The sequence below is a fragment of the Talaromyces proteolyticus genome (genome assembly GCF_021365285.1).
Source record: "Talaromyces proteolyticus strain PMI_201 chromosome Unknown BGW36scaffold_6, whole genome shotgun sequence".
In the NCBI taxonomy this organism is placed as follows: Eukaryota; Fungi; Ascomycota; class Eurotiomycetes; order Eurotiales; family Trichocomaceae; genus Talaromyces; species Talaromyces proteolyticus.
Window position 1 is genome coordinate 1,801,796 of NW_025764282.1, and position 23,364 is coordinate 1,825,159.

Below are 23,364 nucleotides of genomic sequence, written 5' to 3' on the forward strand. Positions count from 1 at the left end.
AGAACAGATGAGCGAGTATTTATCCAGCGAGTGAAGAGGGGAAACGAGGATGAAATACTAGTACGAATATCTAATTATTTTTCTTTTGAATGACTCAACGCGGCACCTGCAGAGAGGCAAAACTGGGGAGCCCCGGCGACGCTCACAGGCTCGCGGCAATCGAAGTGGGGATCTTTTTTTTCCTACCGACACCGCTGGGTTCCGCTGTACTGCCGCTGCTGTCTTTGGCGATCTTCCTGAACAGCATGACTCAATGATATTCAATTCGCCCAGACTAGCTAGCAGAGGATCGCAAATGCCTCACGGTGCCTACGCAGTCGCGCAGGTTGCTGAATTCCATCTTCTACAATGAGCTGCTCGGCCGCACCTGATATTCGTCACACCCCGACATCGGCTGCAGCGTCTGCATGGCCAGTCTGGATGCTGTGGTTTATAAGCAGCTAACTGCGAGAATAAACTAATTCCCTGGGCCTGTTAGACTGTTGAGCTGTTAACAAGCACCCTCCGCACAATCCCGGGGTATCTACTCTGTGTGGACTGTCGATTGGCACTGTGGGCTGTTTAGTTAGTCGCCATGGCATGTGCAATCGATGATGTATACCGTCACATGTCGCCGACGAGGCCGTGTCCATTGACATCGTTTACGTTCGGAAATTTTACTAGTTGTTGTGAACTGGTATGATCGATGTCATTATACAAAGAGGCTCTCTCATCTTAATTAGAGCCATTGGTCGTACATTGTTGCTCGGATGCAATGCAAATTAGACCCTTTAACCATTTATTAATGGGAGCCTTGGGAAAAACTTGCAGATGGACTCTCACGCTCGACAGCTTATAATGTTATAATGTCGACACTTCCGAGAATAAATAAACACATCGAGATCTTGATGTAACTCAGAGTGGCTCAGCCTTAGCACTGTACAGTATTCACAGTGTCTCCGGCTAGCTCCCTTTCGGCGTAGCGCCCACGAGCGTCGCGAAGCTGCCAGCTAGCCACTTCCTTCTTAGCACCGACTCTACCAGTGCTCCTCTTTGCGCGCTCTCTCTGCCTGGACACCTGCACCGTCAAGCTCCATCAGGAACAGCCTCTTTCTCCCCGTGTATTAATACTTCCTTCATCTTACCCGCTGTTTCCGCCGTGTCGTCGTCAGAATGCGTTTTCTTTCGTTGATCGTGGTGCTTCCCGCCCTTGCTGCAGCTCAGCAACAGATTCCCCTGGGCGACCAGGTCAAAGGCTGGTTCGACAAAGTCAAGTCTTTTGTTCCAAGTACACCTGTCTCGGACCCTATTGAGAACGTTGCTCAGAAAGCAGCAGGCAAGGTCGCCGAGAAAATTGTCACCCCTTTGACCACTAGCAACTGGCAATCTGTGCTGGAGCCCTCCGCCCAGCCCCAGGAATGGCTGGTCTTCCTGACCGGCGGTAACAAGACCTGCCTTGGCCGATGTGGACAAGCGGAGAAGGCTTTCAACGTGTGTATCCATCGTAACTCAATTCACGCTCACTCGAGACTCACCGCGAATGATATAGGAATCCACCGCGCTGTTTGCTGCTGACCCAACCGCACCCAACCTCGCCTACCTTGATTGCGAGAAGGAGCCTATCCTGTGTTCGATCTGGGCTGGTGCGCCTCCTACCGTATGGCATTACCAGCTTCCCCAGGTGCACCCAGGCGAGAAACGCCCGCCAGTTCCATTGCACATTGTCTACTTGAACCATACCACCGTCACCCCCGAGACCATCTACAAGATCCATTCCGAGAAGACATATCAGGCCGAGCCCGCTTATGAAGGCGTCCTTCATCCGTTTGACGGAACCCTCGCTGTGTATGGTTTGAATGTGCCTGTTGGCTACATCATGTACGGGTTCTCGGTTGTTCCTAGCTGGCTCATGATGATCGGCATCAGTTTCCTCAGCAGAACGATCATGTAAGCCTACCTGAAATTTTTATGTGGGAGTCTTTTTAGCTAACTCTACTAGGGGCCGTCGGATGCGCAACCCGGGACAAATTGCTGGTCGTAATGGCGCCAACTAAGTGTCGGCAGTCTATAAGATTTGTTTACAATTTATAATTCTGCTCAAGAAACGAGTGCTACTCCGGAATGTATATAATGATATGTTAAAGAGTTTTGGTTCTCTGAATGACTAGAGTTTGAATGGAAGACTGGAAATCGTATGAGCTGCAACATTGCTTTCTAACTCATAGTATCCTTATTTAAAAGAAATGTAAACGAAAATGCCTTCAAAGTCACGAATTAATAAAAAAGAAATTCCTCGTCTCCTCTATCCATTAAGAAAGACAATCATTCTAGACATGATGAAGCTGCTGGGCACATGAAACAGATAGGACCAATGACGCAGCAAGCCTCCACCGCGGCGGCTCAAAACAGGCCTTCAAGACTACACCCAAAAAGTATCCCCGATTTACCTCGCACCTTTCAGCTCGAAGCTCGAAATCATGGCTACCCCCGGACTAGCTACCGATCGCATTTCACCTAGCACAGCATCTTACATCCTGGCGACTGCCATTCTTGCCGGCGTTACTGGCTATTTCATCGGACAAGGTAGCTCTCTCGGTCTCTTCTCTTCCGCACCGGCACAGCAACGACGATCGAAACAGGGAGTCAAAGATGACGACGATGAATCAGATTTCGAGGACGATGAGGATGAGTACGACGCTGGAGAGTTAGCGACGTTTGAAGGGAATCGCGATGAAGTGAAGCTTGTGCTGGTAGTCCGGACGGATTTGGGCATGGGTAAAGGTATTTCTCCCTCTTCCTCCTCTTTTCACTCGGTTTATTGAAATTAAAAATTTTTGTCGAAAATGATGCACACGGACCTTTTTTATTTAAAAATTGACTAACATTCACCTGCGCTCAACAGGAAAAATCGCTGCTCAATGCTCGCATGCCACTCTCGCCTGCTATAAATACTACGTCGCTAAATCCGCCGACTCGCCAATACTGAAGCGCTGGGAACGCGGTGGACAAGCGAAGGTTGCTCTGCAGGTTAAAACAGAGGAAGACATGCTTCTATTACAAGCGCAAGCTATCAGCTTGGGTCTCTGCGCTCGCGTGATCCATGACGCAGGCCGAACACAGATTGCCAGTGGGAGCAGGACAGTTCTAGGTATTCTAGGACCGAAGAGTATAGTTGATCAGGTCACAGGTCATCTCAAACTGTTGTGATATAGCAAATCGTTATGATGGTGCTGGGTATAGATGTATAGATTCATTATTGGCAACCATGTATTTTCTAACGGCACGTATTTTCTAACGGGCATGATGATGGACAACCTCCGTCCAATTGATATAATTTTACTAGCTCAATATAAGAGACCCAGGTAATCAGCAAGGCGACACCCATGTAAACATCGTGAGCCTGCCGCTCGAAAACGGAAATACAAAACCTCGTAGGTACGAAGGTAATGAAATGTTGGCCAGTCATGGTTATTCCCTAGTCTCATCAGCCGACGGCCAAATCGGTAAAGGGAGTGGGAATATGACGCCGACAGCAAGCCAGCTTTCCAACCGAGCTCACCAAGCAAGGCAAGGGAGCTCAAGATCAGAAAGGACCTGGCAGCTGCACATCAATCTCAGATCTGTCGACAGGAAATTGACACCATTTCCTAGAATGAAGAAAAAACGATGGCTCCTTTGTCGTCGAACTGCCCGGTAATCAACCGCACACAGCTTGCATCCCCTCGAAAGGAAAAGAAACTGGCCAGGACTGCCGGACACAGATCTTTTTGTTGTGGTAAAAGGAAAAGAGAAGAGGAGAAACCCGAAAAATCTTTGAGTTAAATACTCGCGCGCTGAGTGGGCCACCGCCGCGCGCTAGGCCTCTTTTGGCGTGGCCATATTTACTGGGGCTCTGGCAGATTGTGACTTCCCTCATAACTTACTCAACAGCCAGGACCCAGCAGCGTACGTTCCAGCTATCACCATGGCGGACGCTATTTCTATCGAGCAGAACAACAAGATTCGGGTGGCCCTTGGTCTCAAGCCTCTTCCTGTTCCTGGCGCAGAGCCTGGGCCAGTCTTCAAAGAGTCGAAAGAGTCCTCGTCTGACGATGAACCGGGAAGCACCCTAGAGTCTCGCGAAGCCCAAGGCTTTCAGAACTGGCAGAAACTACAAGATGACGCCGAGACGAAGCGCAAACGAGAAGAAAAGAACGCCGCGATTAAGAGAGCACGAGACCTAGCGCGCCGAGATGCAGTGCTGCAAGGAAAAGGCCTTGGAGAAACCGATGTGGGTGACCTTGATACAATGGCCTGGTTGTCTCAACACAAGAAGTTATCCAAAAAGATCGAAAAGGAGAGAGCCCGCAAGCTCGCCGAGGAACTTGCAGAGAGAGAACGGGCTGTCGAGTATACTGCTACAGATCTCGCTGGCGTCAAAGTCGCCCACGAGCTTGGTGATTTTGATGGAACCGAGGATCATGTCCTGACTCTCAAAGATGCTACCATCGATGAGTACGAAGAGGAGGGAGATGAGCTGGAAAATCTGGATTTAGTTGACAAAGACAAACTGAAGGAGAGATTGGAGCTCAAGAAGAAGCGAACGGCCTATGATCCTGTTGAAGCTGACGGCACGGGAAATATCTTGGCACAATATGATGAGGAGATTGATGGGAAGAAACGGAAACATTTCACTCTTGACGCTAAAGGGTCTACGGTCGAAGAACGTGAGGCTAAGCGACAGCACGTCTCCGATATGTTGAAGAAGCAGGCTATAAATCTCGACATAGTCGCCGATACGCCGACATCAGACTATATGGACATTAGTGAGGTTAAAGTGAAAAAACCAAAAAAGAAGAAAACCAAGACCAGACAGAAAGCACTCGACGAGGACGATATTTTTCCTTTGCCCGATGCTACCACTGGCTCAAATGAAGACCAAATGCAAACAGAAGCACAAAATGCCGGAGGAGGAATCAATAATACTAAGCTGAAGAAGACTCACGACACGTCTTTTGTTGACGATGAAGATCTGCAAGCCTCACTTGCTATGCAGAGGCGCGCAGCATTCAAAAAGCGCAAGAAGCTTCGTCCGGAAGATCTCGCACGCCAGTTGAAGGAAGAAGATTCACAAACGCCAATGGAAACTGATAATGGCGATGGTGCCGAAGAGGGGCCCGGCCTAGTTATCGATGAGACTTCCGAGTTTGTATCAAATTTACAACGACCGGTACTCTCCGAGCGTCCAGAAAGACGACCAGCTGCTCCTGCTGAAGATGACGAAGCCAAAGAAGAATCTCCAGATATAAATCCTGAGGATGTCGATATGGAAGGGGTTGAAAATGCTGTGCATACTGAAGAGGGTGCTGATGTAGGCAGCACAGAGGACACCCAGAAGACAAAGATGAGTGCCACCGGACTGGAGGAGGAGTCAACCTTAGATGAGGGTCTAGGAGCCACACTTTCTATGCTACGGCAACGTGGTCTTGTCCAGGAATCGGAGGCTGCCGACCTTAATTCTCTACATCGTGATCGTCAAAAGTTTCTTCAAGAGAAATACCGCCGCGAGTCCGAAGCAGAGAAACGGGCCAGACTCCAGCGTGAACGTGATCGTACCACTGGTAAATTGGAACGCATGTCTGCCCGAGAACGTGAGGAATACGCACAGTATGAAAACAAGCAACGCGACCAGCAAGAGTCACGACACATGGCAGATGTCTTTAACCGAGAATACAAGCCGGATGTACAACTCAAATATGTGGATGAGCATGGTCGCCTGATGAACCAGAAGGAGGCGTTCAAACATCTCAGTCATCAATTCCACGGCAAGGGCAGCGGAAAGATGAAGACTGAGAAACACCTTAAAAAGATTGAGGAAGAGAAGAAACGCGAGGCTATGGGTGCTCTGGAGAGCAGCCAGCATACCGGCATGAACAGCGCAATGGGTGCTACGGCTAAGAAGAACCGCCAGGCTGGTGTTCGTCTTGCTTGAACGGTTCAATCTAATCAATCTATATGCAAATCAGACTGGCAGTTTTCTTACGATGCTTAGTATGGATCTAGATGTACATACAATACACTTTGAGCGCATGCTTCATAGAGACAAGATTGGTGAATACGTGAACATGACATGACAAATAATATTTGATTCATTTAAATAGCCGAGGCTAAAATGTTGACTTTGAACACGCATCGACAAGCACCATTGCGATGGCTAGGGTTAGCAGGGCAAGGACGTACTCTCGTAGACTCCCTGATACCTATACATTTGAACAAATCAATCGCAAATCCCGCAGATACAGGCCAAGTCAGTGATCTGATGCAACCAAGCCTTGGCGGACTAGAAAATGGCTCACGCGCACAGATCGTCAATATTCGATACCTGCTGCTGTTTAGCGTCTGAGCATATTTGTTTTCCTAAAGTTTCAGATACTCTCCTACATAACAATGATTTTATGATAGAAATATACAATAATTTTCAAGTAAAATGTAAAAAAGCCAGCAAAATCTGTGCGTCACGAGCAAACACATGATTGCCTGAAGGGGCCGAAGCCGGGGCCGGGTAAAAGCCGGCCAATCGAAATTAGCCGTTGCAGAGCTCCATCGTGACTTGACTCTTAACTCTTGACTCTTGCCCTTCCTGTAGCTTTATTCCAACCGCTTCCTTTCGTCCTTTTGCACCGACGATTGTGTTTCTTCTTTGCATCTCTTGTGTTTTGACCGTATCCATCTAATTGCCTTTTCTTTCTCATTGGCTATACACACTTCGCTGCCATGCTTTCCACCCTCAGAGTCACCAGCCGCCAGGCTGTCTCGCGTGAGTCAGCGATGCGGTTTTTGTTGACTGGAGTGCGCGCTGGCTCAACCTGGGCCAATGTCCCTCAAGGCCCTCCGGTAAGCTCAACTACTCGTCCGTAGGAATGACAACGACTCACGATAACTTTTGGTGACTGCAGGATGCGATTCTGGGTATCACCGAAGCTTTCAAGGCCGACTCTTTCTCGGAGAAGATCAACCTGGGTGTTGGCGCTTACCGTACGCTCTAATTCCATTGAAAACCGTGCTGTGTTCGGACAACTGGCTCAAGTATATATCTATTTTCAGGTGATGACAAGGGCAAGCCATACGTTCTTCCCTCCGTTCGGACCGCCGAAGACAAAGTCGTCGCTTCTCGCCTTGACAAGGAATATGCCGGCATCACCGGCATCCCGTCCTTCACCAAAAAGGCCGCTGAGCTTGCCTACGGCGCAAACTCCCCGGCTCTGAAGGAGGAGCGTCTCGCTATCACACAGTCCGTCTCTGGCACCGGTGCTCTCCGAATTGGTGGTGCCTTCCTGGAACGCTTTTACCCTCACGCTAAGAAGATCTACTTGCCGACTCCCACCTGGGCAAATCACAATGCTGTCTTCAAGGATTCGGGTCTGGAGGTTGAGAAATACCGTTATTACAACAAGGATACTATTGGCTTGGACTTTGATGGGCTTGTTGAAGACTTGAAGGCCGCCCCCAGCAACAGCATTATCCTGCTGCACGCCTGCGCCCATAACCCGACTGGCGTTGACCCAACCCAGGAGCAGTGGCGCCAGATCAGCGATGTCGTTAAGGAGAAGGGCCACTTTGCTTTCTTCGACATGGCATACCAGGGCTTCGCTTCTGGTGACGCCGACAAGGATGCTTTCGCCCCTAGATACTTTGTCGAGCAGGGCCACAATATTGCCCTGTGCCAGAGCTTTGCCAAGAACATGGTTCGTTACATGAATATGCTGAATATGACAAGAGCCTAACATTTTATGTTTAGGGTCTCTATGGAGAGCGCGTGGGTGCATTCTCTCTCGTCTGCGCTTCTGCCGAGGAGAAGAAGCGTGTCGACTCTCAGATCAAGATTCTTATCCGCCCATTATACTCGAACCCTCCAGTTCACGGCGCTCGCATCGCCTCCACTATTCTCAACGACGCCGAGCTGAACAAGCAATGGCTGGGTGAGGTCAAGGGCATGGCAGACCGTATCATCGAGATGCGTGCTCTTCTGAAGAAGAACCTCGAGGATTTGGGTAGCAAGCATGATTGGTCACACATCACCAACCAGGTACGTAACTTTCTCGAGCAGGGAATTTCAATCGCGGTAGCTGACTGGCTGGGTAGATTGGTATGTTCGCCTACACTGGTTTGAAGCCCGAGCAAATGGACGTCCTGGCCAAAGAGCACTCCGTCTACGCCACCAAGGACGGCCGTATTTCCGTCGCCGGTATCACCTCTGGCAACGTCAAGAGACTGGCCGAGTCTATCTTCAAGGTGACTGGTTAAAAAACTGTATTACTGTGAAAAATCTTTGAGAGCCGTCTCTGTCTCTTGATTATGTTCCGAAGAGACTTGTAATATCTGGCAGGGGTGAGGTAGACAGGTGCTTGTGCAATATATATAACAACCTATCAATCGATTATTCCCGGGTAAAAAATTAGATAAGGTATAATTGCATTCCGGACTGTAGTATTACATGTATACTTGAGACGCGTCTTTGCTGCATGTTTGTAATAACATCAATGTAACGGTGATACGGTCAACTTGGTTGTTGTTGCGAATGTGACTTCCACCAATTCAATGTGTATAGCATAAATTCAATATTGATCGAGAAATATACATGTATAATTCACGACAATTTGGCATTTCATTCTCGGATTCTTCGGCCAACCTCTTTTTTCTAGCGCTCAGAACCTGACCAAACAGACCCCTTCAATAAAACGACGCATTTAAATGGTTGATAGATGCACTGCAGTCTGTTGGTTAAAACGACCATCGCGAAGAACGATGCCATCATAAATACCTATTGACAGAAAGGGGTTCAAGATTGATGGTCAAGGTTGTCGGCGGCGACATTTGACTCTGGGTCCTAATGATCTTATACGCTTACATGGTCATAAAGCCAATATCTATTGTAATCAACCACGTGAACACGAATGTCTTGCCAATGCAGTGTCCCATAATATTTATTCTAAAGTTTGTTTGGCTGGGCTATCTTGATCTGAAACGGCTGGGTCAATTGATGTGTGAATGACCTGCGAAGGAGATTTGAATCGACACTGGATTGGTGGATATGATACTATCTACCAATCCCACGGTAGTTGACATATGTTAACTGGTATTGACGGTTCATGCGATGCGGCAGTCGCAGGATTAGCATTGGTTCTATGATCTATATATAGCGCTATTATTAGAAGAAAGGAGTAGCTTCACGTTTACTGTTGTTTGCATATAGAGTTCTGATGATACACATCCATGTTTTGTTTAAATTAGTAATCAGAAAATAGTACAGAGTACAGTCTCAACTGCGGCTTAGGTTAGTTGGTCAACGCTTGGTTAGGAATAATCCAAATTAGTCTGCATGATAGAGGGCACTTTCTCTCCGGCAATTTTCGGACAATGTATAATCTAGGATATAGAAGGTGGGCAGTAGCAGTCAAATAATGGCTTTGTGGGAATGTAAGCTTCGGCAATAAGCCGACAGGCTTGAGTGGAATACTAACCTAGCGAGTTAAGCGCCTCACAAAATCGGTACGTCTTGGATCTGGTCACGCTACAGATGGCTGAGCGGCGGTCACGTCAACTGCAAGATCAAGCATTGACCTGTTGTCATCACCGCACGGAAGTGTCCCATATCCGTCTGCTTATGCAGTGCAGCGAGCATCCATGGCCCTTTTTGGGCAGAGATGAACATATACTCCGGGGATTGTAGCGAGGCCGGACAGCCTGAGCAAAGTGGACCCGGTAATTATTTCGAGTTTCTCGCAGCTCTCCATGATTTGCCGAGTACAACTTTTCCTTCCTCAGTTCCCCATAGACTAGTAATAGCGATTCCAGTGACAAGTCTGTGTGAATAAGGAAAGTACGGTAAGCTGATGGTTGTCGTATCATCGATAGAGAGTAAACAGATTTCTGGCCAGGGTACCGCGGCCAACCATTCCACGGCGGACTCGGCCTACACATACAGAAATACACATGCTCACTTTCCGCTAGGGATGATTGCGCACTAACGAGGGGCGTTGGCATGGCATACTAGCCATGACTCGTAGTACTAGTTAGTAGAACAGTGGGCTGGGAACATATGCCGGCCGGCGCGATGCCATTGCTGGCAAAGACAAGGTCTGGGGAGTTTCCACGGCGGGCAAACAAATCATACGAGAGACATTGGACCACAAAAGGCTCGAATAGCAGCGGAGGGGGCTGTTGGCAGGGTTGCAGAGGCGAGAAAACGCAAGACGGCGCGCGGTGGTGGTGGTGGTGTCTGCAAGTGCAGGCCACTGGCAGGCAGGGATGGAGAATGGTGCGTTCTGGCCAACGCGCGTTGATGTAATGTTGCGCTGGCGACAAAAACAATTTAACTAGGCTCTGCTAGACGTCGTTGGACTAGGACCATCGCCTGGGTCGTGCCCACCACGGCGGCGATCCATCGAAGGAGCATGAATTCCAGTTTGGCGGCCAAGTTGAATTCTGCTGTTCAAGTTGGATGTCGAAGAGAGAGAGAGAGAGAGGGAGAGAGAGAACGAACGAGACCGAGAAAGGGGCCCCCTTTTGCGCTGAGATAAGTGCCGTGCTGGGTCGCTCCTTCCTGAGCCTGTCTTGGCTTTGGCGGCCGTCGAGGAAGGCACGACCCTCTCAGATCCAGCGCTGACCTCATAGCAGAAGGCAGATAGATGCCTTACTCCTGAGGCCTCATCCATAATCCCAATGCCAGCCAAGCCAATCCAAGCCAATCCAATCCCACGGTTCGCATCTCAGATCCCACAAAACATTCGAAGTGCCTCACGCTCCCGCAAGATCGCGTCTCACGGGGTCTCAAAGCAGGACAAAGCCATGGCATTGAACAAATGGCTTTATACTGGACTACTGCTGGCATGCCTCCTACATAAAGGTAAATTCAAGGTAAAATAACGGCTGTGTGCATGTGCAAAGACGAGGCTGGCCATACTCCCGCTGTGCGATGCAACGACGTCATTGGGCCTGGCATGGGCTTGGTGCGGCCTGACGGGATGGCTTGAGCCACGACGTCACTCGTCTCACGTGCGGCGCCACCATTGGTCGTTGTATACATTAGTGGCCCCCACCGTCGGACCTCCTCTCTGCGTCGCCCTTTTCTTCGTGTCTTCTACCCCCATCATAACTTCCTTTGCCAGGTTCCTCTTCCATGACTGTCAGTCTAGCGTTGGCTGCTAACTCTGGTAGCAAGTAAGAATCCCGCCGACTCTTGTGCTCCAACCCACCAGCGACCGGCCTAGCCTCGACATCTCCGTCTCAGCGACCTCCCCCCACAGCCAGCAACTCAACTCCTGACTGGCCCTCGGCTCCTATCCGGCCTCGCTCTGGACTGCCTGCCGGTCATCAACACACTGACGATGTCACTAATGCAGTGATGCACAAACCCCCAGCGGAGCATGGCTTACCTCATAGTCGATAGCCTCTTGCATGCTCCCGATACCGCCCACTTACTGAGCCGCCTTCAGGGGGTACATAGTACGTGCTTTTTGACATGGAGTGATGGATCTGATGCCTTTTTTGAATGTGTGCTACATCTAATTCCGCCTGAGCCGCATATCGTATTCTCTGTAGCCGATGTTTGAGGACCGCCAACTGCGGATGCCCTTGAGCTTTCAATTTTGAACTTTGTTGGTTGATCTCTATATCCAACACGTGCTAATGCACCGGAACATGTCGACATGTCATCATCCTGCTCTTGACCCTTTATCGCAGGATGAGTACCCACAGATCTCCACCCCTCAAATCATAGACGTTGCTTGCGTATCTCTTACATATTAATATTATACCAAATCAGTGGGGTCTGATGATGATCATCATATATACGAATAATCCGCAAAGTGACCAGCACCAGCACCGTCAATGGGTAAGAGATATTCCAGGCAGCATGTCACCGAACGTCCGAGAAGGTAGTGTCATTGACCGCCTGTTTCTATCAGTCTATCAAATCGGCCTGCTGAGAGTGAGGAGCATCGATATCTCTCGTTCGTTAACTTTCTTATATTGCATTTATTTCACATTTCCAACCAACGATGTCATCACCTTAATACTGTCCGGACCAAGGTCGCTGACGACGCTTTGAAAGAGGGGCTAAGACATAGATCTCGATCTCAACCAAGTGATCAGACCATCCTTGGCTGCTCTGCCTGAAATTGTATCCCTTTTGGTATGCCAAGAACAATGACATCCAGCGGCAGCTTGGAGGCGGTTGATAGTATAGTGACGTTTGCTGCCGATTGCGCAAAAATAGGGAGACTCGCCTCGCGTAGGGAGTAAGAAAATAAAAATCCTGAACAAGTATGAACAGGAAATGCACATGGATAATAATAGATAACCATGATGTAGAGTAACAACGGCATGGACCGAAAGTGTGTGTCCCACCAGTAGCCGCCAGTCCTCCAAGCGTGATCAACCCAACCTTCGTTTTTCTCATTCAGCCCCTCCTCTCTCCCGCCGCCTCTGGATGACGACCTGGACAATCACTACTAGCCCCCCCACACTGAGTTTCGAAAGCTCTGGCCTCTCTTAACCTGCGCCAAATCTCCGTCAAATTTTGCGCCATTCCTGCCGCTCCGAAAAAGGTCCTGTCTCGAGAATCCCGCTTTGGCTTTGGTGTTGGAAGCTCCTTGCTCGTATCAAGGTGGGTAAGTTGGCAAACAATAAGCGACCGATTGAGTCTCTCGGCAAGTCTTGCACGTATCTAAGCTTTGGGGCTTTTGCTTATTGAACTATTATAGGTATTATTATCCGTTCCACATCGGCGCTGCTGTCGTGCTCACACAACGGTCTATCTGCCACTACCCCTCGTTGGACCGACCTCCCACCGCTGCCACCACCAAGCTGTGTTCTGTGGCTGCAGCCCCGAACAGAAGAAGCTAGCTATACGGATTGATCTACCCTGCAACAAGGAAATTTACTGAGCAGACTCAAAAAGTGCGTGTCGAAGCTTCTTTCCTACCCTGACCCCTCCTCCACCTGGCCGCGCAATTGATCCGACCTCGAGAACAACCAAATTGACCCTCGCACCTTGCGCATGGTAATTCTCTACACATGTCCGAGAATTCATCGACATGCTCGCCGCATCATAAAAAAAATGCCCTTCAACAGTCAAGTCACATAGCCATTGTACCCATAGCCATTACTCCGACGTTTCACTTTTACTCGTTTTGAGGACCTGACTAATATTTAAAACAGTCATACCTTTGACTCTGAGCATAGAACGAACTTGCTACGACAGCGTCGCGAATTCGAATCGAGGATATCCCATACTTACGCTCACCTATTCTCGCCGGTTATCACTAAAAAAATAATACGCAACTGCGCCGATAGCTGCATCGCCACGAAAAGGGCACGACACACGCCACAGGTATAGCCCTTATTCCTCCGAAAAAGCTCGTCTTATTTCTGGACAACCGTAACAACGATTTAGTTCTGCATTGAGTTAGCCATCGACAAGCCTTGAGATCTAAAGCGAATCTCTTCGCTACTCTTTATATACACAATGCCCCCCACTCGGGCTGCGAAAAAGGAGGACCTGGTAAGAGATATTTATTTCTAACTAATGTTAATAGAAACATCCGGCTAATGTCACTTTTAAGAAGAAGCAAGATGACGGTCCACCGGATCTTGCCCATTACAGCGACATCATTGATCATAACACATTTGAACAGATCCTCGAAATGGATGATGACGAAGAGGAGCGAGATTTCAGTAAGGGGATTGTTTATGGATTCTTCGAACAAGCGGAATCAACATTTGAAAAGATGGAAAAGGCATTGTAAGCACTCCCTTATCACTCCACTGCGGGAAGCTATATCACTATATCGCCCAGGGCTACCCTGAACACGTGAGCCCAGGTCACATGGGCACAACTTGGCACGTGCCTTTATGGGACTTACATTTGAGAGAAACAAAGTGAATTCTAATTTTTCTTTCATAGTTCTAAAAAGGACTATGGTGATCTCTCCCAATTGGGACATTTCCTGAAAGGCTCGTCTGCCACCCTTGGTTTAATAAAGGTCAGAGATTCCTGCGAAAAGCTCCAACATTGCAAAGAAGAAATTCTCGAGAAGGGCGAGGGCGCCGAAAGGGAAAAGGCCGATGAAGATATCCAGTCTATTATTAAGGGGGTGAGGGAAGACTACAAGGAAGTAGCCGCCCTTCTCAGACGATTTTTTGGCGAGGAGCCTGCCCCCAACGACGAAGAGCCTGAAGCTAAAAGCCCCAAGTCTGAGAAAAAATAAACAAACAACTACAACAACACACAGCAAAAGCTAAAGCTGAAGAGAAACCTAACTATCTCCTCCCATTGATAGACTTTATTTTATACCACCTCTCCACCTATCTATTGATGTTACATTCCCCCCTATCATGTCTTTTCGCTTTCTTTATCTTTTCCTTGTTCAGGTTTGTGTAGGTGGGTTGGTTGTACAGGGTTGGGCGAGCCCAGCAAAGCAAAAGATGCGAATATCACACATGGACACTCTCAATCAAGACATACACTCACAGACATATCTGCTACCATAGTTGAGTTACAATGCGTAGCTATCCTCGATGGGGGTTTCGATTATATTTTGCCGTTGAATGAAAGATTATGACTTGACCCGATTCAACGATCAGTCTATATATACACAATGTTCTTAAATCCCACACTGTAAAGAAAGCATTTCGATGCTTAATCTTCAATAGTCAGGGGTCTCCTTATCCTCATCTTCCTTGCGCCTCTTGGCCTTTTTCTCCCTCTGTCTGCGCTCATGTTTCAATGCCTCCGTAACCCGTTCATCCTGCTCATCCGCCGTCTCATCCCAGTCTACGTCGTACTGCTCAGCCACCGTCTTGATCTCCATTCGAAGAGAGTTTGCTTCTTGGATGAGCGACTCCCACAGTTGAAGGTCAATACCTTTTGCCTGATAGAGCTTCTGCTGGCGGCGATTGACGGTGAAATCGAGCGCAGACCGATACGAGATTTCACGATTGTGGTAGAGGAACCACGCGTACCCACCCATCAGCGTGGATAAACTGACCAGATAAGTAATCGGCTCCATCGTGTCCCATCCGTACTCGGTTTCGAATGTCAATTTGTACACTATGTACCACCACGATACCATAATCCCCAATCCCCCAAGGGCAACGCGTTGAGCACCTCGGTGCGCTAATAGGTCGCATTCTTGCTTGATGACAGCGAGGTCTTTCAGTCTTTTGGAAATTTTCCGTAATCGCATGCGAAGGTAGTAAGTTCGGTCATTGAAGGATGGAACTCCTACGGGTATCTTCCCTAGGGGAGAACCTTGGATATCGACTAGGAATTCTTTAACTCGAGCTGCGTCTCGGATGAAGTCGCCGATCTCAGTTGACGATGACCACCGTACGGGAGGATCCTTCTTGACAGCCTCTGGCTCAGCACCGCCCAAGTCTCCGTACATCTCCACACCCCCTTCTCCTGGTCCGCCTCTTAGATGTGATGCTGATTGTTGAGCCGCGGATTTTTGCCCTGCGTCTTCAGGCTCGTCCTTTTCTCCTTCTTCGATTTGGTCCTCAATTTCTCCATTTTCGGTGCCTCTCCGCTTCAGCTTGATAGTCTCATCTTGGATTTCCACGGCGAAAAATGACACATTTGGTGCCCGTAATTTGCCGTTCTTACTCTCTATTGGTGGTACTTCGGCTTGTATCAAGCGTTCTAGATACGAGAGGGGTTGTTGGGGGTGTAAAAGAAGCGCCAAGGGTTCAACGTCTGTCTCAGTAGAAAGTTAGACTTGGAGCTTCATAGCAAAACTAGAGAAAAGAAAAGCAGCCTACCTTTCCTATCTCCATTATAATCGCTTGTTGTCACAGGAAGAATCAACTTGAGAAGTCGCGAGGGCGTGGTTAATAACTTGCCTAATGATTGCAATTAGACTTTCAGAGTTGATGATTGGCATAGATAATTATTTGGACTGACCCTTGGTCATAGCAGAGGCAGACCTCAGACGTCTCACAGGAGGCGTCTGAGAGCCTTCCCGCTGCCAAGGCGAGTCATTCTGTCTGTCTTTCACATATTCAACAGCTTTTTCCAAGTCAGATTGAACATTTTTGCGAGGCTTGTTGTCATCACTCTCGTGACGCAAGTCATCCGTCTGGTTTCTCGTTGTAAATTGACGGACACCGGTCGTTCCCTGATCCGAGACGATTCTGGTGTCCTTCTTTGTCAACCTGGTGGTAGAATGCGTGCTGCGTCCATCATGATTCCAGGCGGCCGCCCTCGTTACTAGCGAGCTTGCTATATTCAGATCGAACCTGGGTAGACAATGACGTTGTTTTGGGCAGGTGTTTCTCAGTAGTGTTGACTGGCATAGTCGACCCAGGCCGATTTTAGCCTCCATGATCCAGGACAAGCAAGACCTTGCCCTGACCTGCGAGAGGAGATATGCGAGCGTTCCCGCTTCTTATACAGGGAATCAGATCATGCTGGAAGTTGCTAGGCCAGGAACGTGCTTGAGGAAGGCCCTACGTCATACAGCCTGCAAACATGGCAAACACTGCACCCTGAGCAAGTATACGGCGACACGCGTTCTCATTGGCTAACTAGGCTTTAATATCTGCCAGCGTCACGCATGATAAATCATTATATTAATGCTCATACGAAAAAAAAAATAGCCCCAATATCATGGGGATGTACTTCCAAATCATAACTAAATCAAGCAGCTACCGCCCATAATTGATACATACTTCATCCGCATCAATTGGTTGCAATATCAAGACATTGAATCATTGATGGGAGAAAGGGGAGGAAACATGTACTCGATTTGAATTACTATCAGACATGAAATTCAATGGGTCCAAAATGCGCAGTCCATATAGGAGAAAAGTAAAGAGGGGAAAGAGAAAGAGATGATCCCGAACTAGGGAACACATTCTATGAGAAAAGCAAAACAACGGTTTTGGCGTCATCAACATCATTAGTAGTCATAAGTCGTCATTATCGTCATATCATGTCATGTCATGTCATTGCAGAAAATTAGAAAAACAAAACAAGTCAAACATAAAACATAATTGTCCCGCTCTTCACCGAATCATAAGGTGTCAAGTCTAGAGAAGTATGCATCATCATTGCCGTCATTGCCGTCATTATAGTCGTAGCATCGTTATGCCAGTGGGGCTTCGTTTTAAATCTTAGTATGGCGTGAGTGTTCCTTTTCCTTTTCGTTTGGTGTCTTTCTTTGCAGGCACAATCGTCGCGCCCATTTGCATGGATCACATCTCATATCAGCAGAGACGAAGCTGACGATTCGTCTAGTATTGGTAAGCCAATGCTCGTGTCGGGACCCCCTGACGGCGCCCGTGGGCCAATCGACCTCCTTCGTGGCTCTCAGGGCTGCTGCCTCCACTTCGGCTGCCTCCACTGGAGGTCGCATCGCTCTCATCAGCGTAACGAAGGGACCTGCGACCAGTGCCAATAGCAACCGGAACGCCCTGCATAACTCCACCGTGGTCATGGCCAGCCGGGTACATTCCATCGTTGACGGAAAAATTGCGACAAATCAGGTACGCGCGCATCGCGGCGTTCTCTCGAGCCATAACCTCGGATTCACAGATCGAATCCGCCTTGTACTCGCGGTTGTTGACGCGAACCACACAGTTGTAACCCGTGGAGCTTCGGAATGCATCATAGCGAGGCTCAGACCAACGTCTGCGCTTGCAGAGGCCTAGACGTGTTGTATCGTCAGTCAACTAAAAGTTCCCGAGACGTTTTGATTCGCAGAATGAACAACGATGGGGTCAAGGATCAGCAATGACATCCTTGCAAGATTATACACAGTGGAAGGAAACAGAAAGAAGCCACACGACTAGACTAAGTCTAACATGCACAGAAGCATTCCTAATTTAAGTGGGAAAAGCCAAGCAAAACGCCATAGGAGACAGCGAAATCTGGTCTAAATGATGACTCTAAAAGATGGCCACGCAATCAATTTGCTTAAAAGGAAAAGAAAGAGGAACAAAAGCAGTCTTATTGGCGGACGTACTTGCAAGGTAGAGAATGTAATACATATTGGTCGAAGTGGACGGTCCAATGGGATTGGATATCGATTTCGATGTTTCGGATGAGGCGCGACGAGGCGAGAGGTTTTGGGTATCTGCCAGGGTTCCTTTTTCTCCCAATGCCGCACTACAATTATCGAAATAGCATTTAAGATGCCGTTTGAATATGCAGTTGAGATCTTGTTGATGCCCAATTGGCCCGGTGATGCGTTGTAAAGGCAAAGTCTGATGTAGTTGTTGTATTATAGGCTTAGTGTGGGATGGGACACAGTAAGTGGCGGCAGCTGCCAATTGAACCTGACAGGGGACGAGTTGGGTTTTCTTTTTAAAAGTGAAGCGAAAGATGACAAGCAAAGAGAATTTTAGGAATTGCAGCAAAGGATCAGAAGGAGGGGTGAGACGGTGGTGGAGGGGAGTGAGAAAAAAGAGAGAGAGATGCACCAGCCCTGGGAAGGCGACAGCACAATAAGACTTTCTTGTGCAGCTATTTCCCCAATGTGACTCGAAACGGGCCCGGGTTATTATGGGGCTGAAAGAAAATTAATAAATGCCTTTTTCCTATGACTTTTTTTTTAGAAAAAAGGGCGTAGTAGTAGTCGTAATAATAACTAGGAAGTGGCAGACTCCGCTTCTCTCGGTGTCATTGTTACCTTTCTAAGAAATGAGAGAGAGCGAGAGCGATCCATCGGAAAAGGCGCGCGCACGCAGACTCCTGTGTGTTTACCTTTCTGTCTGTATCTTACGTTTTGATGTGCTGGCACGACTGTCTGCCGGTGATGAAACCCTAGGATCCAGTGCTTTGAAACGAACCTATGACGAACGAGGCTCGTTGCCGATCCAGGCGTCAAAGACAGCCTGTTCTGCTTGCTCATACTAAAGGGAATAGAAAAACGTCTGAACGCGCGGCGAGCCGGTCTGTCGGTCGGCGTTCTTTCTGGTTAGCAGGATTAGACATTTAGTTATTAAATCTGTCTAGGTCCAGGCTTGTATCCTGTACGGGATACACAAGCTCGAAGCAATAAAGAAAGCGCCAACTAGCGAGTGGGCAAACGACACTACAGACACCACTAATTACTATCTATGGCTAGCCTACGACAGCTCGGAAAATAACAACATCAGCCTACTGAAAGAATATGAATGATGATGCATAGTCATATCACAACACCTGCCAATTCGACGGGCTTGGAAAAGAGAAGGCTTGTGGTAACACCGGTGATGAATAGTAATTACCGTCTACAGGATACAATCCACAATGGACCCCGCAGCGCGTCAGAGGAGAAAAATTGCCGCCGAGGAGGTCAAATCGAAGGTTGAGGAAATCTCCACCCATGCATTTGCCAGGCTCGGTTGTTGGCCGGCAGCATCAATTACAATGGCAGCTTGTTCTTGTGGCTCCGGCCAAAATGTGGTGTGTATCAAAGACGAAGAGGAGAAATGGAGAGCCAGCGTACTAGTATCTTCCCGACTTTTGAGGTTTTTTGACGCGGTCTAGTCGTCTCTTGGTTGCTTTTGTCTCTATATTTCCGGGGTAGTAAATTAGGACACAAAACTAGCTAGCAGTAGTGCAGTGACTTGCAAGGCTAGTGCATTGTCCAGAGTGTTCAGAACTTTCAGTCCCGTGGTGAGTTCATTAGTGAGTCGCTTGTATATCCCATAAAGCCACTGGCGGCTTAGGGGAGAAGTAACTACAAAGGAGTTCCAGTCGAAATTTCCCATCAAAAGCACAACCTGTGGGAGTCGGATGGATAAGAAATCGAGGCCCCATCTGGACGGCACCGGAGACAATTGGTGCAAAGATATCGATGGCCCACCGCCAGAGAGGGGTGACTGTGAGTAAGAATCGCTAACAGGCGCTTAGAAGACTAGCAGACTAGCAGAAGCAAGCAATATTACTAGGTTGCATGACTAGCTGCGAGGTCCGGGTAAAGCCTGCCTCAAGATGGGCGTTGGCGGCGGCTTGGCGTAACGACAAATCGCTTCGAGAGGACACCAGCACAAAACAAAACAAAAGACCGAAGCATCCTGGGAGGGGTATTGAGCGTGGCAAACCGAGCCTGTGAGTGCAGAGAATAGAGTGGCTCGGTGCATCCAGTTAACGCACAATTATCGCGTTTGGGCTTAGTGACAGGGAGCATCAGATGCATTGATGAGTTGTCAATTCGGTGGCCGCTGCAGAGGTGGAGAACTCGTTCCAGATTAGGATTATCGGCTTCTCGGATTTCGAACGGTGGTTTTCGTCGCCGTGAGTGCGTGCTGCACTGAGCGTTGCTTTGATGCTGCTGTTGTTATCGAAGGGGCGACTGTTACTGGCAAAACCGGTGTTGATTGATCAGAGGTGTATCGCCGATATGACATCAACAGCCAATGTTATTAGTAACAATACCATCCATGTACTGCGGCCGTACGGCTTGCCAAAATTACCCCTCACCTAGCTGTCTGTGCTGTGTAATTAACTCCATGCCTGTACGCTTCGTGTATTCATCACTGCAGTCACCGTGCAGTGTGTATCAACCATCAAAAGGCTATAATTACATAGCCTGACAAGGTATTGTTTCAACCGATCGTCGCATCCTTATCGTCAGGGGCAAATTGGTGCTGACCGTTTGATTCTTCAGGAATAGTCTTCGCTGACAACCCATATGAAAGACCAATACACGCGCCCCCTGCTCTCCTAAGAATATGCATACTATCTTGGTTAGTGGCGCCTCTGGACCGTTGTTGTGCACAGTACTGCATATGATTCTACTGGCGGTGGAGGCCGACATTCCTTACAATAGCACGCTGTTAGCCTGGTACGATGGTTACCCGTGTTCTGCTCTTCAACGCTTGAAATCATTGGCCCACGTCTTCCGATTGCAACAATTGCTTAGATGATCGTGATACCTAGGCTATGGAAGAATATCAATTGATCCATGTATGTACTGCGGACCCCACCCAATCATACGCTACATAACGGTAATACATCATGAGCCAATTAAGCTCTCGTAGGTTGGTAGCAACTCATATCGCTTGTGCAACGGATATGCATCAAAATGGATTGAAATTCCCCGGTACGTGCCAGTTCCTACACTGACTCTAGTACAGAGCGAGGATGTTTCGATAATCCATGGGCATCCACCTTGGTACCGCTATTCGTTCGGCATAGATGACTTGTTGTACGAACCATGCTACCATGTTCAATTAGATAGTTTGAGACGCCATTTTACCTTCTCAGGTTTCCCACTGCAGCCTACATGGCCATTATTGGTACTTCAGATCGGCCTGTCTTCGCACCATCGGTGTATCGCATCCGCACTTTTATGAGGAATGGTGAACAGGGGATGGAAAGATGCGAGACGGTCGACATCGTCAAAGATGTCCTGATCCGGCCCCGCTGTAGAACTTACTTTTATGGAAATAGAACGCCAAGAAAACGCAGAAGCAAACATCCCTGTAACCGAAGAATCCGCCCCATTGTGGTAGTGGTGGTGCTGAAGACCACTTAGTCCAGTCAAAGTATAACAGGTGTGGTATGAGTCCGGTTGTCTATTCATCGCTTTAGTCCTATGAAGTTGTAATGAGGGGAAAGAGTAACATACTTTCCTGGTTTGTCGCGAAGACCACCTAATTTATTCTGGCAGCAATTTAAGATATACCTAGCAAGTCCTTCGCGACTGTACAAGCAGGTATCTGGCGGAGGAACAGAGTCTGTCTCACGGGGTGTGCCCCTCAAAGCCGACTGAATCAATGGCCAACAGTCTCCAACCCAATGACTGTAGCAGCCGTCCACCAATTTGTTAGTACGGCCAGAATATCCACCTTCTGGGGCATACTGCCTAGCTGAGAGCCAGGACAGTAGAAGGGGCACATCCATGTACCTAGAAGTGAACGCGTTGTTGTTTAGTAAATTATAATATGGCTAAATAAGCAAGATCGGTGTGATGATCTTACTTCATAATCATGTCTTCCGGTTTACCAAGAATACACAAGCAGGCTAAAACGCAGAATGCGTATGCCCCGTGAGCCTCTGCGGCGCTTGGTTTCCCAGATAACCCGCCTTCAAATGTCTGGCCTGAAGTTACTTTCGTTAGAATGGACGATTGCCCACCAAAAAATAGCGACTCACATCGAGACAAGTACTCAGGGAGACCACTAACAAATGTGCGCAATCCATGCTGGCGCGCTTCGGCTTCTGGAGGCAGATCCAATGGCAGATTGAGAAGAGATATGATCACCATTGCGCAGTATGCGCCCCTCCATTGGTGTCAGTTCAAAGGCCGATTGTATTATCTTTTTATCAGAATGGAAATTTTGACTTACCGGACATCTTCTTCGCCACCAATGACAAGCTGAAAACCACCGTCAGGCTGCTTCAGTCTCCCGAGCCAAACCCACCTAGCAAATATAAGCGCAAATCCACATTGACATGTAGGGGAGCCTCTCTTACATTGCTTTGCGGTCAACTAGCTTATATGCATCATGACCCCCGACCAATGCTAAACAAAGGACAGCTGGAAAGGTGGATGCCAAGTGCGACATTTGGCCATGGCCTCCTCCAAACCCGCCTTTTTCGTTCTGCATCGGAGTAAGTGTAGATATTACCCTGATCGGGCCGATTTGACCCTACGTCAGCATCATCCGTAAGAACACAAAATGAGAGAAGACGATCATTCCCAAAGGAAGAGCGGGTGAAGGTTTTCAAGTTGTAGGGTTCTATTTTTCTTCTTACCGTTCACGATATTTGCTTACATCTTCTCCTAGAAGAGCCAAGGCCGCCAGAGCCCAATACGACATCCAAGGTCGACTCGCGTCGAGACTGACAAATGTTTCCGGGTAATCTTCAAGAGAATCATAAAGATACTCGATATGGCGATCTCTTAGCAGATGAGCCAATCCATGTACGTTTACATTGTCTCTTAGGCTGCCATCAGTGCCTCGTAGAAACGGAAGACATTTCTCCACGGTCTCGTCCTGAACCGTGCTGGTCTGTGTAACCAATAGATCGCGAAGGGCCGGCAGCTCTTTGAAGATCGATGGTATGCGAACGTCTTGGGCTGTAAAGGTCATGCTGTAGTTATGCACCGAGGCAGGAGCTTGTTGGCGGTTGCGAACGCTAGTGGATTGCGGTCTGCTGCTTACAGGGAAACGGACTCTGCGGCGAGCTTTCCCCGACGCTGCCACAACTGGCATAGACAGAAGGCAACTTGCGGCGAGCAAATGTAAAATTGAAGCGTACTTGGCGGTGATTCTTGTCAGAGGGCAGCGTTTGATTTAATATATTTAGTATTGTCTGGCTGGGGTGCGAGATTTTTGTGGTTCGCGGGTGGGCAGGCAGTGGCAGCCCATTGTTCGCTCCTTCCTCCGGCAACTCCATGCTCCTTCCGT

At 48.4% G+C, this 23,364-nt stretch overlaps 8 protein-coding genes across 8 annotated transcripts; 4 read left to right on the forward strand and 4 right to left on the reverse strand.

Moving 5' to 3' along the window:
• Positions 1–1,016: 1,016 nt before the first annotated feature.
• On the forward strand, positions 1,017–2,236 carry BGW36DRAFT_379273 (uncharacterized protein). The gene is made up of 3 exons (XM_046216191.1): positions 1,017–1,470; positions 1,529–1,926; positions 1,979–2,236. The coding sequence occupies exons 1-3, from the start codon at positions 1,153–1,155 to the stop codon at positions 2,031–2,033; spliced, it is 771 nt and encodes a 256-aa protein (XP_046072414.1). The 5' UTR covers positions 1,017–1,152; the 3' UTR covers positions 2,034–2,236.
• Positions 2,237–2,238: 2 nt separating this feature from the next.
• On the forward strand, positions 2,239–5,950 carry BGW36DRAFT_417069 (SART-1 family-domain-containing protein; the record flags this gene model as incomplete). The annotated part of the gene is made up of 5 exons (XM_046219369.1): positions 2,239–2,760; positions 2,882–3,182; positions 3,910–3,995; positions 4,026–4,062; positions 4,084–5,950. The coding sequence occupies exons 1-5, from the start codon at positions 2,457–2,459 to the stop codon at positions 5,948–5,950; spliced, it is 2,595 nt and encodes an 864-aa protein (XP_046072415.1). The 5' UTR covers positions 2,239–2,456.
• Positions 5,951–6,459: 509 nt separating this feature from the next.
• On the forward strand, positions 6,460–8,625 carry BGW36DRAFT_379278 (putative aspartate aminotransferase). Its single transcript, XM_046216192.1, has 5 exons — positions 6,460–6,852; positions 6,915–6,993; positions 7,063–7,703; positions 7,757–8,044; positions 8,101–8,625. Exons 1-5 carry the CDS (start codon positions 6,733–6,735, stop codon positions 8,260–8,262), a joined length of 1,290 nt encoding a protein of 429 aa, XP_046072416.1. The 5' UTR covers positions 6,460–6,732; the 3' UTR covers positions 8,263–8,625.
• Positions 8,626–11,828: 3,203 nt separating this feature from the next.
• BGW36DRAFT_379297 (uncharacterized protein) lies at positions 11,829–12,744 on the reverse strand. The gene is made up of 2 exons (XM_046216193.1): positions 11,925–12,744; positions 11,829–11,851 (listed from the first exon to the last, which is right to left on the reverse strand). The coding sequence occupies exon 1, from the start codon at positions 12,416–12,418 to the stop codon at positions 12,029–12,031; it is 390 nt and encodes a 129-aa protein (XP_046072417.1). The 5' UTR covers positions 12,419–12,744; the 3' UTR covers positions 11,829–11,851; positions 11,925–12,028.
• Positions 12,745–13,499: 755 nt separating this feature from the next.
• Positions 13,500–14,505, forward strand: BGW36DRAFT_379298 (signal transduction histidine kinase). Its single transcript, XM_046216194.1, has 2 exons — positions 13,500–13,762; positions 13,925–14,505. Exons 1-2 carry the CDS (start codon positions 13,665–13,667, stop codon positions 14,226–14,228), a joined length of 402 nt encoding a protein of 133 aa, XP_046072418.1. The 5' UTR covers positions 13,500–13,664; the 3' UTR covers positions 14,229–14,505.
• BGW36DRAFT_379299 (uncharacterized protein) lies at positions 14,506–16,513 on the reverse strand. Its single transcript, XM_046216195.1, has 3 exons — positions 15,923–16,513; positions 15,781–15,861; positions 14,506–15,715 (listed from the first exon to the last, which is right to left on the reverse strand). The coding sequence occupies exons 1-3, from the start codon at positions 16,341–16,343 to the stop codon at positions 14,667–14,669; spliced, it is 1,551 nt and encodes a 516-aa protein (XP_046072419.1). The 5' UTR covers positions 16,344–16,513; the 3' UTR covers positions 14,506–14,666.
• A 740-nt stretch (positions 16,514–17,253) lies between these two features.
• BGW36DRAFT_397370 (uncharacterized protein) lies at positions 17,254–18,009 on the reverse strand (the record flags this gene model as incomplete). The annotated part of the gene is made up of 2 exons (XM_046218290.1): positions 17,254–17,666; positions 17,985–18,009. 2 exons carry the CDS (start codon positions 18,007–18,009, stop codon positions 17,254–17,256), a joined length of 438 nt encoding a protein of 145 aa, XP_046072420.1.
• Positions 18,010–21,251: 3,242 nt separating this feature from the next.
• On the reverse strand, positions 21,252–23,280 carry BGW36DRAFT_407677 (CaaX farnesyltransferase beta subunit Ram1; the record flags this gene model as incomplete). Its single annotated transcript, XM_046219055.1, has 7 exons — positions 23,119–23,280; positions 22,709–23,047; positions 22,427–22,582; positions 22,300–22,374; positions 21,931–22,233; positions 21,579–21,857; positions 21,252–21,543 (listed from the first exon to the last, which is right to left on the reverse strand). Exons 2-7 carry the CDS (start codon positions 23,044–23,046, stop codon positions 21,252–21,254), a joined length of 1,443 nt encoding a protein of 480 aa, XP_046072421.1. The 5' UTR covers position 23,047; positions 23,119–23,280.
• Positions 23,281–23,364: the final 84 nt, after the last annotated feature.

What these genes read in the sequence shown, in the direction of transcription:
- BGW36DRAFT_379299 (XM_046216195.1), bottom strand. Translation starts at nt 16,343, where the DNA reads ATGGAGGCTAAAATCGGCCTGGGTCGACTATGCCAGTCAACACTACTG. An exon ending in TGCCTCTGCTATGACCAAGG is followed by an intron (nt 15,862 to 15,922) that starts GTCAGTCCAAAT and finishes TGCAATCATTAG; the next exon opens with GCAAGTTATTAACCACGCCC. An exon ending in TTATAATGGAGATAGGAAAG is followed by an intron (nt 15,716 to 15,780) that starts GTAGGCTGCTTT and finishes CTACTGAGACAG; the next exon opens with ACGTTGAACCCTTGGCGCTT.
- BGW36DRAFT_379298 (XM_046216194.1), top strand. Translation starts at nt 13,665, where the DNA reads ATGGATGATGACGAAGAGGAGCGAGATTTCAGTAAGGGGATTGTTTAT. An exon ending in GAAAAGATGGAAAAGGCATT is followed by an intron (nt 13,763 to 13,924) that starts GTAAGCACTCCC and finishes TTTCTTTCATAG; the next exon opens with TTCTAAAAAGGACTATGGTG.
- BGW36DRAFT_379297 (XM_046216193.1), bottom strand. Translation starts at nt 12,418, where the DNA reads ATGAGAAAAACGAAGGTTGGGTTGATCACGCTTGGAGGACTGGCGGCT.
- BGW36DRAFT_379278 (XM_046216192.1), top strand. Translation starts at nt 6,733, where the DNA reads ATGCTTTCCACCCTCAGAGTCACCAGCCGCCAGGCTGTCTCGCGTGAG. An exon ending in ATGTCCCTCAAGGCCCTCCG is followed by an intron (nt 6,853 to 6,914) that starts GTAAGCTCAACT and finishes TGGTGACTGCAG; the next exon opens with GATGCGATTCTGGGTATCAC. An exon ending in GGTCACACATCACCAACCAG is followed by an intron (nt 8,045 to 8,100) that starts GTACGTAACTTT and finishes CTGGCTGGGTAG; the next exon opens with ATTGGTATGTTCGCCTACAC.
- BGW36DRAFT_379273 (XM_046216191.1), top strand. Translation starts at nt 1,153, where the DNA reads ATGCGTTTTCTTTCGTTGATCGTGGTGCTTCCCGCCCTTGCTGCAGCT. An exon ending in AAGCGGAGAAGGCTTTCAAC is followed by an intron (nt 1,471 to 1,528) that starts GTGTGTATCCAT and finishes CGAATGATATAG; the next exon opens with GAATCCACCGCGCTGTTTGC. An exon ending in TTCCTCAGCAGAACGATCAT is followed by an intron (nt 1,927 to 1,978) that starts GTAAGCCTACCT and finishes TAACTCTACTAG; the next exon opens with GGGCCGTCGGATGCGCAACC.